This window comes from Podarcis liolepis, assembly GCF_965112155.1.
Source record: "Podarcis liolepis genome assembly, chromosome: 16".
Classification (NCBI taxonomy): domain Eukaryota; kingdom Metazoa; phylum Chordata; class Lepidosauria; order Squamata; family Lacertidae; genus Podarcis; species Podarcis liolepis.
Genome location: NC_139567.1, coordinates 40,802,629 through 40,816,491, shown reverse-complemented (window position 1 = coordinate 40,816,491; position 13,863 = coordinate 40,802,629). Strand labels below are relative to the sequence as shown.

At 47.6% G+C, this 13,863-nt stretch overlaps 1 protein-coding gene and 1 long non-coding RNA gene across 3 annotated transcripts in view; one reads left to right on the top strand and one right to left on the bottom strand.

The window, feature by feature from the left end:
- The window catches only part of LOC310695551, a 197,695-nt gene extending 189,138 nt beyond the window's left edge, over positions 1-8,557 (bottom strand). Inside the window, exon 1 of the long non-coding RNA XR_014520155.1 lies at positions 5,873-8,557. This is a non-coding gene — a long non-coding RNA (uncharacterized lncRNA). The remainder of the gene's footprint in view (positions 1-5,872) is intronic.
- CLTC (clathrin heavy chain) overlaps positions 1-13,863 on the top strand; it is a 75,898-nt gene that overhangs the window by 52,704 nt on the left and 9,331 nt on the right. For both annotated transcript variants that reach the window (XM_083479731.1, XM_083479730.1), the window contains exons 15-29: positions 916-1,041; positions 2,049-2,191; positions 2,354-2,588; positions 3,684-3,806; positions 3,931-4,076; positions 4,703-4,886; positions 5,321-5,513; positions 8,554-8,711; positions 9,971-10,135; positions 10,804-10,911; positions 11,033-11,200; positions 12,447-12,596; positions 12,863-12,994; positions 13,194-13,304; positions 13,510-13,680. In XM_083479731.1, coding sequence (XP_083335857.1) covers positions 916-1,041; positions 2,049-2,191; positions 2,354-2,588; positions 3,684-3,806; positions 3,931-4,076; positions 4,703-4,886; positions 5,321-5,513; positions 8,554-8,711; positions 9,971-10,135; positions 10,804-10,911; positions 11,033-11,200; positions 12,447-12,596; positions 12,863-12,994; positions 13,194-13,304; positions 13,510-13,680 — 2,313 coding nt within the window. The remainder of the gene's footprint in view (positions 1-915; positions 1,042-2,048; positions 2,192-2,353; positions 2,589-3,683; positions 3,807-3,930; positions 4,077-4,702; positions 4,887-5,320; positions 5,514-8,553; positions 8,712-9,970; positions 10,136-10,803; positions 10,912-11,032; positions 11,201-12,446; positions 12,597-12,862; positions 12,995-13,193; positions 13,305-13,509; positions 13,681-13,863) is intronic.

The window sequence follows — 13,863 nt, the reverse complement described above, 5'->3', positions numbered from 1 at the left end:
CTTGGATTGCTTCCCTCGTCCTCAGCTGGGGAAGAGTTCCTAAGGTCCCCACAACGGGTCTAGTTCAAGAGGGTTGCTGCCCTTGTAAAACTTGGCAAGGAAGAGGATGGGGACAAAACTAGAATGAGGTGGCTGTTGTTGTCTCTGGCGCCACCTGCTGTTAGTCCTCCCACCAGTCCCAATGGGCACCGACCAGCTCTGTAAGCAGATCCTGTTTTAAGAGACTGGATTAGAAGACACTGCGTTCAGATCAAGGTGTTCTTGCAATACATGCTGATGGCCCCAAACAGGAGGATGTAGGCAAGCAAGAATCCAGTCTCTCCTATTTGCAAGAGCTTCCTCCATTTGGCTACCCGGAAATTGTTCACTTGCCTGAGGGGATCAGGCAGGCATGACTGGGAAGCGCAAGGTGAAAGGGCTCAAGTACTCTAAGCACGCCACCCTTCGGTATTCACGCAAGCCTTAATCTGTATTAGCCGCCGCAATCTCAGAGTGGATCCTGCGCACTGTGTAACTTGTAGCAGTTGGCAAATGCTGAGGCCTAGTCTAGGCTTGTAATCCTTTTGGCGTCTTGTGCTTTTTGTAAAACTGCCAGCAAAGCGTGAAGCTGTGGCTGTAAACTTGATGACCGATTTTTTTATAAAAAAAAACAACAACCCACAAAAATAATAAATCAGGAGCTTGGAGCAGGATAAGACCTTGGGACATGTATGGTTGTAAAGAAGAACCAAGCCTGTAAATAAGCTCATTAGATTAAATTTGGATAGAAACCTGTCTGTCCCTAGGGTGTGTGACGCCTTCATTTCGCCAAACTTGCTTTTCACAGCACAGTTACAGCCCTCTTCAGGAAAGTAGTGGGGGAAGGAGTTCATTCAAACCTTGATTTCTCTCCCATCCACCCCCTTTTTTTTGCAGGAAGCAAAACTGACAGACCAGCTCCCACTGATCATCGTTTGCGACCGCTTTGACTTTGTGCACGATCTAGTGCTGTACTTGTACAGGAATAACCTCCAAAAATACATTGAGATCTATGTGCAGAAGGTAAGACACAGGTGGTTATAAGTCCTGAAAAGGGGAACCATCAGACCTTCCGTGATAAGCCAGCTTGGCTCACTGGCTGCTTTTTGTCACAAACTGACGCAATCAAGAAATGGTGGTGCTCACATAAACTTCAGCTCAGTCAATGAGATCATCTAGCTCATCAGTCACTCCCCGATTTGATGAGGCTCATCTGATTAAAAATAAGAAGTGGAGCCTTTTAGTGTCATCAGCCCAGTTCTATGGAATACTGCGCCAATAGAAATTCAACAGGTGCATTCTCTGATTCTTTCAGCTTCTAAGCACCTGCTGAAAACTTTCCCATCCAACCACGCATATGCAGATAATTCAGAATATTATTTATTTCATTCATTACATTGATGCCCCATTTTTCCTCCGAAGAGCTCAAGGTGGCATGCGTAGTTCTCCCCTGCCCCATTTTATCCCCCCGGCAACCCGGCCATAGTCCAGCATGATAACCGTGCCAGTGCATCCATCTCTTAATAAGGCTTTTATTGTATGTTTTTTAATGTATCATTGCCGTAGGCCGCTTTGATGCATATTTTTTAAACGAAATAACAGTATGTATTTCTTTAAATAAACAAACAGCGATCTGGCTTTAATCCTATTGGGCTGCTGTCTTGGGTTTCTAGTCTGTACAGAATCCAACCTTGAAAACTTGTAGTTAACTGGCTTCAAACCCCTCTTATATAGCGACCCGCATTATCAAAAGTGTGCCTAATGAAAGGCACTCAAAGGTTGGGGGTGGTCTCCCTGTTGGCTTCCTACACTGATAGAGCCAAATCACCCCAGAACAAGGGGGCACCTTCTGGCAGGGTCTGGGGGGATGGTTGCTTAACTGCCCTCCAGGGTTGCATCCTTCGCTGTCCCGCTATGGGAGCTGAAGCTTGTTTGGGGCAGTAATGTGAGGGTGGCGTGTGAGGTTTGGACCCTGTTGCGTCTTACCGTGGTTTCGCTGCTTTAATGACATCTTGGTGGCGCTGCTGCAGGTGAACCCGAGTCGCCTCCCTGTGGTCATCGGGGGCTTGCTTGACGTGGACTGCTCCGAAGACGTCATAAAGAGCCTGATCCTGGTTGTGAGAGGGCAGTTCTCCACGGATGAGCTTGTTGCTGAAGTAGAAAAAAGAAATAGGTAAACCTCACGCGGCTTGTGGGAATAGTGTTCTCTTTTGTGGGGGCATCAACATTCCCCGGTATTGCTAACCAGGAATGTTGAACCTGTTTTTTGAGTTGTGGCTCTGTTCTGTTCTGTTGTTAGAGATTGACTCTTTTTTTTTCCCCTTCCTTTTTAAAGGTTGAAACTCCTCCTGCCCTGGCTGGAAGCCCGAATTCATGAGGGCTGCGAGGAACCAGCCACCCACAACGCACTGGCTAAAATCTACATTGACAGTAACAACAACCCCGAGAGGTTCCTTCGTGAGAACCCCTACTACGACAGCCGGGTGGTGGGGAAGTATTGCGAGAAGAGAGACCCGCATCTGGCCTGCGTCGCTTATGAGCGTGGGCAATGCGACCAGGAGCTAATTAATGTGAGTATCCAACCCACTGAGTCTCTTAGCTAGAAAGATGCTCTTGTAGTGTCTTTCCTAGTCAGGAAATGATGCTGGATATGATGTTAATGAAAAAATAGGACACGTATCAAAGCAGTTCTCCAGATTGTATGTACTCAGAAGCAGCAGAACTTAAATTGGCTGGCTGGCTGGAAAAATGGAAGGCTCGATTTGAAGGTTGTACTTACAGCAGGTTGTAAGTTTCAGTGTATTCCTCAACTAGTGTTGCTGTCTGTATCAAAACGCCAGTTTTCCTTAAAAGGACTGAGTTGTATTCGCTATGGCGGCAGCTCATCAGCTGGTAAGGAAACACTGGAAAACTGTTCTAGGATTAACATTATGGAGGTGGTAGGCAAACATTTGGCAGGTTGCTTTAGCTGGAAAGTTAAAGAGAGATGACTTCAACACAGTTTGGCTTGGCTTTATTTCATACTAGTCTAGTTTTTTGCTGCTCCAGAGGGTAGGACCCAAACTAATGACTTCAAGTTACAAGAAACTAAACATCAGGAAGAACTGGTAGTAAGAACTGTTTGGCAGTGGAATGGACTCCCTCAGAAGGTGCTGGGCGCTCCTTCATTGGAGATTTTTAAGCAGAGGTTCAGTGACTATCTGTCAGAGGTGCTTTAGCTGTAATTCCTACATCCCAGGGGGCTTGTCTCCATTACCCTTGGAGACCCTTTCAACTCTCATTCTGTTATTCCTCCATCCACCCATGGAGACCTACAGAGAGACTGCTTAAGTTAATCTACCAAACTTCACAGTGAACACTATTGCAGCTGATATGATGCTTGTTGTTTGTATGTTCAGAAATCTATTCAATAAAAACACATGAACAAAAAAAGAGAGCAAAGAGTGGTAGCCACAGAAACCAACATCCCCAGGCAGGACTGGCCTGTTCCAACCCATGTTCTACTCTAGACCCTCCCAAATGACTAAAGGCTGTGCACTGACTGAGAACTTTTTACCTCTGTAAAATCCAGGCTTGGATCGCTTGACGCTTTCTCTCTCTTCCTCCCCCTCAAAATAGAATACCTCGGTTTCCCTGCCTGAATATATTATTCTCTCGCATTCCAGGTTTGCAACGAGAACTCCCTCTTCAAGAGCCTTTCGCGTTACTTGGTGCGCCGCAAGGACCCTGAGCTGTGGGCCAGTGTGCTGCTGGAGAGCAACCCTTACCGGAGACCCCTGATTGACCAGGTACTTTGCGCTCCCCTCTGTTCCCCTTTGCTTGTGCTGTGTGTACACTTAAGAAAGTGAGCAATAGGCAAGCAAGTTGCCAGCTGTGGGTACCCATTGCTCAGATCCCTCCCTCTCTCATCAGGTCGTGCAGACAGCTCTCTCTGAAACTCAGGACCCTGAAGAAGTATCTGTCACAGTCAAGGCTTTCATGACCGCCGACCTCCCCAATGAACTCATTGAGTTGCTGGAGAAAATTGTTCTTGACAATTCCGTGTTCAGCGAACACAGGTCAGTACTCTTGGGTTTGTCTGTCTTACATCTTACCCTCGCGCTTCAAATAATATTTGGGGGAGATGCTTGGAAATTTGTGAGTAAAACCTCAAAAGCGCAGGCAGCTTGCTGGATAAGATTTTTAGCAGTGCAAGGGGCTTTTTTTAGCAGGTGCCATAATAAGAGTACGTTGAAGACATCTGCCTAATCTCAATGGACAGGGAGTTCCAGAGTGGAAGACTTGATTCCTTATAATTGCTGAATGAATATTAAGTGGCACTTCATTATTATACCAAGTCACACTATTTGTCTATGTAGCCCAGGTTTGGAAGCCTTTGTGCTCCCAGATGATGCAGAACTGCAACTCCCACCAGCCCTAGCAAGCATGACCAGAGATTATGGGAGTTGTAGTTCAGCAACATCTGGGAGCACAAAGGCTCCTCACACCTGATCGAGCCCCTCACTGTTAGCAGCTGCCAAGGACACTTCTAAGGTCCTCAGTAGAGGGCCAAAAACCCTTCTCAGCTACAGAGATCTGGGTCTGAACCTATGAACTCACTCTAAACCTTTATTATGTCATTTTGAATGATGGCTGCTGATGCCTTAATTCCTTGCTTTACTATTGCTTGCTTTTTCCTGTAAAGGAATCTGCAGAACCTCCTCATACTGACGGCTATCAAGGCCGACCGGACCCGAGTCATGGAATACATCAACCGCCTGGACAACTATGATGCTCCCGATATTGCCAACATCGCGATCAGCAACGAACTCTTTGAAGAGGCCTTCTCCATCTTCAGGAAGTTTGATGTCAACACCTCTGCAGTGCAGGTAATGCTGGGTGCCCACGTATCTGAATTCTGGGTATGGTTCTCTTTCACGGAGCCGAGTGTTGGTTTGTGTCCCCAAACTGCTCCATGTACTTGTGCTGAAGGCGGTGGCGCTTCCATGTCAAGGGAATCCAGCCCAAGTTTCAAGTGCTCCAGTTCACCAGAGACTGCAGGGGTTCTGACCCAGGTTTTATATACAGCTCAGGAGCCCTGGATACTAGATAGACCCTTGGAGGGAAGCTGCAAAGATTTATAATGGGCTTTTCTGACGCCTCATGTTAAGAGTTCCTGATAAAGTGGCTTGGTCATCCTTTGTGTGAAGGCTTTCGGAGGCCTAACTAGGCACATGCTAGGCTTAATTCTGGCCAAACTACTCTTGCGCTGGCAAATTCCTACCACAAGCACGCTATTAGTTTCCGTCTCCCCACTTTCTAGGTTCTGATCGAACACATTGGCAACTTGGACCGTGCCTACGAGTTTGCAGAGCGCTGCAATGAGCCAGCCGTGTGGAGCCAGCTTGCCAAAGCTCAGCTTCAGAAAGGGATGGTTAAAGAAGCGATAGACTCCTACATCAAAGCGGACGATCCTTCTTCATACATGGAAGTGGTTCAGGCTGCGAATGCCAGCGGTAAGGCTTGGGAACCCCCATATAAAGTTTTGTTTTCAGTAGCCTGGGAGCTTTCAGAACAGGCAGCACCCAGGTGCGATTGCAGTAACCTAAGCACTTCTGTGAATGTAAAAAGCTTGACGCATCCCAGAAGTCGTAATTTAAATGCACTGGGTGACCTTCCTTTCTTTCAAGAATTAATTAATTCCTTCTGCTTTTCATCTCACATTCTCAGTCCAGCATTGCTCCTAATGTGGCTTGCAGTAAACACAGTTACAGTGGTACCTGGGGTTAAGTAATTAATTCGTTCCAGAGGTCCTAAAACTGTTGTTAACCTGAAGCACCACTTCAGCTAATGGGGCTTCCTGCTGCCACCGCACCGTCGGAGCACGATTTCTGTTCTCATCCTGAAGCAAAGTTCTTAACCCGAGGTACTATTTCTGGGTTAGTGGAGTCTGTAACCTGAAGCGTATGTAATCCAAAGTACCACTGTATAATTATGGCAGCTGGAAGAACACGGACAAGGATGGCAGTGCTGTGATGGTGAAACTGTGGCTCCCGTCACCTCTTTGGCCTGCTTGCTGGGACTAGTGAGAACTGGAATCCCACACCTAGAGGGCTGCCGGTTCCTCATCCTTATTGCAAAATGTTGCCAAGGTTTGATTCCCCCTTCCCTTTCCAATCAACTCTCCACTTCTCCTGCTCCAACACAGGGTGGGGAGCCTCTGACCTGTGGGCCTAATTAAGTCCGCCACACCATTTTGGCCTAGTCAAGCCCTTTTGCCCTATATCCAGTACTATTTGTTCTAGAAAAAGAGGTGCCAGAACTCACAATGAACACCTTCCTTGTTCTCTCATAATGAGAATGGCGCCCGCCTGAGAGGTGCTGGAACTGAGTTCCAGTGAGTTCCAGCTGGAAAAGAAAGCCCTGCCCATGCCTCACCTCATGAGGTCAGATGAGGCTGCAGCTGGGCCCAGAAGGGGTCTGCAGGCACATCCAGTCAGCTGACAGTTGGTGGCTGCAAGGTGCTTTGAAGCCCCATCAGCTGATTGTTGGGGCTTCAAAGCGCAGGGCAGGTCTCTGCAGGCACAGTCCTTAAAGAGAGCTCTGCATTGCCAAAGTCCCGCCACTCGGCTGGTATTGACTGCCTTAGGAAGCTCCACTTTGGGAACTCCCTAGTTCAGCTCAGTGGGCTGGAGGAAGCCACTTGGGTTCAATGCACTTTGAATACAAACTGCTTGCTCAGTGCAAGGGGAGCACTTCCTTAATTGAAACATTTCCCCCCCCCTCTTTCTAGAGGAAGCAGCTTATCTCTAACAAAGTTTTACTCAAGAGTTGAAATAAATGGAACCAAGTTAGTCATGTCCATTATTTTCATTGGTTCTACTCTGAGTAGCATTGGCTACAACACTTTGCATTCAAAGCACTGAAAGAAGCGCTTTAAATGCAATCAGTTTTCTAGGTGGAGGGGAAATGCTCTCTTTTTTTTTTCTTTTTTAAAAAGGAGCGCTTCTCCCTCCAGACTTGAAAGGGACTCCCTGTGACCAATTCTCAGCTGGTTGTTCCAGGGGGAGCCTCTTTGAAGGGGCACCCCCAGCCTTCAGAGGAGGCTGCTGTAACCTGCTGATCCTCTGGTGGTTACCAAAACCTCCTTTGGACTTTGACAGGTTTCAGTCACCTGCCACTATTATGATGTTGGGTGAGTGGTCCTTCCCACATGCGGAGTCACCCTGTGGGGTGGTTGGAAGATCCAGACCTGTCCCGGCAGCTAGATCTGGTTCCACACTCCCTGCTCCACCATGACAACCCAGAAACACAAGAGAGTGATTAAAGAGCTGGCTATTGCACATGGGAATCTGATCTGACTATTGCACTTTGTTCCACAGCAGAGGGCCCTTGAGAGAGGGGTCTGTTTTTGCTTTCCTTCAAGTTTCTCTAGAATGGCAGGATCAGGCAGGGTTTGCATTGCAGCCAGTCGCATGTGAAACTTTCCCTCTCAGCCCTCCTCTTCCTTTCTGAAAATTATTTTAAGCAGAACTTTATTCGGATGAGGAATTCCTAGTTATGAGACAGTGGCCTGGCTCATACGTCACGTTACACCAATTTCTTTGCCTTTTTTATTTTTTGAGTTTCAAAGGTTTTGGACAATTTAACTTCAAATTTAAAATAATTATAAGGTGCCTTCCTCCTGGGTGTTCCCATTCCCGCCCCCTCTGGCTGCATTAAGCCTCCCTCTTCCTTGTTGCAGGAAGCAGCTATTCGAAGCATAGTTATCCTGCAACATTGACTGTCTTTCTGTTAAAGGAGCCTCTTTGCTTTCTTCTCTCTGTTCCCCAGTTTTTGTCACCTTCCTTCAGGGTGACCAGGCCGAGGGGTAAAAGAGCCCCTCTCCAGGATTTTAGCAATCACACGAAGACTTCTTTGTACCAACATAACAATTGGTTGTCCCCCATTTGACTCCCCTCCCATAACTGCAAGAGGGGTCTATTCCCCCCCACCCTTCCAGGTCCCACTTTTTGAAACCCGTAGCAGAGGAAAAGATGAGGATCTCCCCCCCCCTCCCTGATGGCAAGATACCCAAGTGGTTGGCAAAGTACATTTATCCTCTACCAGATGCGTTGAACAGACTTGCTCAGTATAAGGGGTGGATGACAAAGAAGTGGATTGTTTGGCTGACCCGGTTTTTTTTTTTTTCCTCCCCTCTTCCCTAGTTTTGGGAAGCTTGTGTTCTGTCCAGCAAGAATGAGCGACTGTGTTTTGCTCTAATAGCTCAGCACGCAGCTCAAGTCTAAGTACGAATTAATCGGTGTTCTGGGGGGAGGGGGGGCTCATCCTGTTTTTGCTTTTTGCCAGTGTCGCACATGCCGTGATGTTGTCCACCCCTCCCTTTCCTAAAAAGTGACGTTCCTCGTTGAGTGAGACTGTGCGGTCAAGTAATAAGTACGGAGTGAAGGATCTCTGTCTTTCAGCCCAACTGAGCAACGCTGCCGATTGTCAGCATGATGTGACCTTGAACTTTCTTTCTTTCTTTCTCTCCTCTCCCTCCGCCCCCCAACCTAGGAAACTGGGAGGAGCTGGTGAAATACTTGCAGATGGCCCGCAGGAAGGCCCGGGAATCCTATGTGGAGACGGAACTCATTTTCGCACTTGCTAAAACAAACCGTTTGGCCGAGCTGGAAGAATTCATCAACGGGCCAAACAATGCCCACATTCAACAAGTGAGTCCTTCCATCAGCCTTTTAAATGCGAATTTCAAGTGTGAGGTGTTTTCTTTTAGTTTGGTTAGTTCGGCTCCTCCTGTCTCTTTGCAAGGTTTGGGTGGGCCTTTTGGAGGTTTCTTTTCCCCCCACACATACCCCCCAAAATATTCTTTACAACTTTAGATACAAAGATTTTGGGGGGGGGATCTCAGGTATCAAAATGATTTTTATATGGGATCTGAGAAGTTTTCTTTGGAGTGGTTAGCGTGTTGAAGGCTGGGAGGACCTGGTTTGAATCCCCACTCAGCCCTAAAACTGCCCTGGGGTGGCCTTAAGACAGTCACCACCTCTCAGCCTGCCCTACTTCAAAGGGCATAGCTGTCAACGTTTCCGTTTTTTTAAGGGAAATTCCATTATTCCGAATCGGATTCCTTGCAAGAAGAGGGAAAAGTTGACAACTATGTCAAAGGGCTGTTGTGGGGATAAAGCATGTAGGAGCCATGTAAACTGCTCTGAGCCCCTTTGGAGAAAGAATTGAACAAAAACAGAACAAATGGGTTTCTGAAATAATGGAACTAAACTTGGGCATGTGCTTTTGTAGAAAGAAAGCCAGGCTTTTTTGTTAAATTGGTCCAGTAGAGGTTTTTTTGCTTTGTTATTATACAGTTTTATTGGCGTTAAGTCACAAATGAACAAAAGTGTGCAGTGACCTATGTGTGGAGCAGTGAAAGCTTATACAGGCAATCACGAGTTTCCAAATTTCCAGAACTCGTGAAATGTAATTTAAGCTGTGTTATGTGTGAGGGCATGCCACTGAGATCGAGCCAGTGAGAATGTAGCTGTGCCATACCGTTGTGTGGGTCAAATCTCTATTCCCATTCACAAAACTGGCAAACTGGCACTGCATTTTGTCAAATTGATGGGTCCAGCATTCAAATTTCATTGGAACTGTTCACCCCACTCAGAAAGCTTAGATAAATGCTTTCGTATGGTCAAATGATTCTGATAGTTTAGCCTTGTCTTGTCATTGCTTTGCAGGGTCGGGGGGGGGGAGGAAGGATGGTGCCTAAATAACGAGAAGTTGAAAATAAACAGAGAAAAATGAGTAATTTCATGGTGGGGGGGGGTGTAATCAGAGAAAGGGTATTCAGATAATTGAGAACAAGTAGTAAGGGGAGATGTGACCTCAATTTTAAGAGAGGATGCTTGAGTACGGAATGAGCATGGTTGGATGGATGAAATCAAGCACTTTTTCTCTTCACCGTTTTCCTCTTCAGGTTGGCGACCGTTGCTATGATGAGAAGATGTATGACGCAGCCAAGCTTCTCTATAACAACGTCTCCAACTTTGGGCGCTTGGCTTCCACGTTGGTCCACCTCGGCGAATACCAGGCAGCCGTGGACGGGGCCCGGAAAGCAAACAGCACTCGGACTTGGAAGGAGGTGAGCCCGTTGCTTCATGCAATATGCAGAGCTTGTTCCTGCTGGCTTTGATAGGTAGCTTTAAAGGGGGGGGGGTAGAGAGATTCATGGAAGAGGAGAGGCCTGGTCAGACATGATAGTGTCAGGGAAGAGACCCCAGCTCCAATCCCTGGCATCTCCAGGTAGGGCTGGGAATGTCCTCTTAATGAAACACTGGAGAGCCGCTGCCAGTCAGTGTAGGCAGTACTGAACTAGATGGACCAATGCTCAGGTTCTGTATAAAGCAGCTTCCTCTGTTCCTGTTTAAATCAGCCTTTGATTCAGAACCATGAGGACTGGAACCTTGCTTTGGTTTTGAAGGAAGAGCTGTAGCTCAGTAGTAGAGCACCTGCTTTGCATACAGAAAGGTTCAAGCCTTGCTATCTCCAGGTTGGACTGGGAAGGCCTGAAAAAGGCCTGGAGAGCTGCTGCCAGTCAATACAGTCAGTGTTGAGCTAGAATGGGTCCATCATCCTTGGCCTTGCCAGCTTGAGCTAATGGGAATTCGAGACTAGCATCATCTAAAGAACGATGCTGGCTCAGTGCAACAGTGGAGAAAGGGGTTCCTAGAGGAGGACTTTGCTGCTCCCCCCAGTTCCTCTGAGAGAGAAGGTAACTGAAGCTCGGTCTTTGACCTTTCCCCCCTCCAGGTCTGCTTTGCGTGCGTGGATGGGAAAGAGTTCCGCCTGGCGCAGATGTGCGGCCTTCACATTGTTGTGCATGCGGATGAACTGGAGGAGCTCATCAACTATTACCAGGTAATGGGGAGGTGGGGGAGAAAAAGCAGTGCTGATGGTGCTGCAGAGCTTTGCCTCCGTAAAGGGGTGCTCAGGGAGGCGGCCGTTGCTGAGCATTAACTCGTTACTCTTTCACCCCCAGGACCGTGGCTACTTTGAGGAGCTGATCACCATGTTGGAATCGGCTCTGGGGCTGGAGCGGGCCCATATGGGAATGTTCACAGAGCTGGCCATCCTCTACTCCAAATTCAAGCCACAGAAAATGAGGGAACACCTGGAGCTCTTTTGGTCGCGAGTCAACATTCCTAAGGTAACTCCGTCCCCAAGATGGCAAATTATATGAGGAATAGAAAACAGGTGGGGGTGGCCGTGTAAGAGGAAGATCAGTGCAGTAATAAGAACACCAGTTAAAAAGCAAAAATTCAGAACCTTGCAGAGTGATTGCGGCTGAGCATTTTGGTGAGTTAATAATAATAAAATATTTTTTTTATTTATACCCCGCCCTTCCTGGTTTAAAAACCGGGCTCAGGGCGGCTAACAGCAAATATAAAACATTGATTAAAATGCAACTTAAAACCAGCATAAAAGACAACATAAAATGCAGCATCAATATATAAAAAAAACAAAAATTCAGGGGTCATTTTTTTTTGGGGGGGGGAAACTATGTTAAACTAGGAACAGAGAGGCCCTGGCTCCAATTTGGGGAGGGACCCCTCCTTGCTTAGAGCCCATGGGGAGCGGCTACAACTTGAGCAAAAGATCTTGTCTGAACTGGTGGTAGTGGAGCTTCGTAATATGTCCCCATTCAGCCATAAGGGTGGCCTTGGGCCAGTTGCTGCCTGTTAGCCTAACCTACCTCACAGGCGTCCTCAAGGTGGAGGAGAATTCGCTCATACGCTCCCTCTTTCTCAAGGCAATTTGGGAGGCGCTGCAGCATGTGGTCAAGGAGCAAATGCTGCCACCGTTCTGGCTCAGACAATGAAGTTCAGTAGCACCAGAGGCAACAGTGGCTCCAACAGTGCACACTTGTGGCAGAACAGCGCTCTCCATGGGCCTGTCAGGCAAACTGAATGGGCAGTAGACCTGTTGATGGCTATTAGACATGATAATGGCCAAGTAGCTCTGGGCACTGGGAGGCGGGGTTTGCTTCCCTGTGAATTCCAGTTGGTCAGGACCAACTGAGGAAGGCTGCCATTGGAGCTTCCCAGAGGCATCTGGTTGGTTATTGTTGAACACAGATGCTGTGCTAGTCTAAGCTAGGAAGGCTCTCAGCCTGTACTAGACTGGTTCTAATACTCTAAACCAGTGGTCCACCCTCCATAGATCACCTGAAAGTTGTTCAGGGTCCTGGTGGACCACTTAATGATTTTTCTGCCTTTTGTAGCAATTGTGATGCACTGCTCTAGATGCTGTGTGATTTCTATATTGTATTACAATTCGAATTCCATACAATTCAAGGCTCTAAGTGTTCTTCACAGACGCTGCGGTTGACCTTAGAGACTCCTGCAGACCATAGTTTGTGAGCACCTATTCTAAACCATTTTCATTTCTTGAAGGTGTTGAGGGCAGCTGAACAAGCCCATCTTTGGGCCGAGTTAGTCTTCCTGTACGACAAATACGAAGAATACGACAACGCCATCATTACCATGATGAACCACCCGACAGATGCTTGGAAGGAAGGGCAGTTCAAAGACATCATCACTAAGGTACTGTCCTGTTTCTCAGTGAATTCCCCTTGGTAGGTTTTATATCTGTGTTGGTGTTCTGATTTGGCTGTTGGAACAGGAAGCACCTTCATGATCCTGCACCACTGATGCGGTGGATGAGCAAGTGGCTTTCTGTTGGGAACTGTGCCAAAACGAAGGAGGGGTTGTGCCGGGGATAGCCAGAATTGCGCCTTTGTGACCTTAAGCTTTCCCTGCCACCCTTGCAAATGTTTGGGAGCCAGTTAACCCGCCTTTGTTTCCCTCAGGTGGCCAACGTGGAGCTGTATTACAAAGCGATCCAGTTTTACTTGGAGTTCAAACCTCTGCTGCTCAACGACTTGCTGATGGTTCTGTCTCCCCGACTGGACCACACGCGTGCGGTCAACTTCTTCAGCAAGGTAGGGTCATCCCTCTCTGGAGGAAACTTCCCTCTGCATCCCCTCCTTAATTTGGAAGTGGCCTTGCCACAGATCAGAGCACAGCCACTTGTGTATTGGCCAAGATCCACCCCCCAACTTTAAGGCAGTTTAAAAAATGATTAAATAGCCCCTGGCTGCTTGGTTGGGTCGTGCAGTAACCTCCTATCCCTGTTCACAGGTTAAACAGCTTCCACTGGTGAAGCCCTACTTGCGCTCCGTTCAGAACCACAATAACAAATCGGTGAACGAATCTCTGAACAACCTCTTCATTATAGAAGAAGACTATCAGGTAGGAACGGTTTCAGGGTGTCACATGTTCTTAGGATGCCAAAACTCATCTTCAATCCTGTCTCTGTGCATCAGAAATTCCATACCATCTTTGCTTAGAAACCACACCCTCTGTTTCTCTGAGATATTATTTTATTATATTATATCTATACCCTGCCTTCATTGGCCCAAAAGCGCCATTTTAAAACCTTCTCCCTCCCGTCCAGGCTCTCAGGACCTCGATAGATGCCTATGACAACTTTGACAACATCTCCCTTGCTCAGCGCCTGGAGAAGCACGAGCTGATTGAGTTCAGGAGAATCGCTGCGTATCTCTTCAAAGGCAACAACCGCTGGAAGCAGAGTGTGGAGCTGTGCAAGAAAGACAGGCTATACAAGGTGACAGGGCTGGTGGGGTGAGCGCTGCCTGTCTGTATCGGGGGGGTGTGTGCCCAGCATGGTACCAGGAGGCAGCGATGAGGGCAAAGCAGTTTTGCTTGCAGAAGAGTTTCCGAGGCCCTTCGATCTGTGCTTGCAACCCTCCATGACATGGTGTTTGTCCTCCTCTTCTTGCCTTCGAGA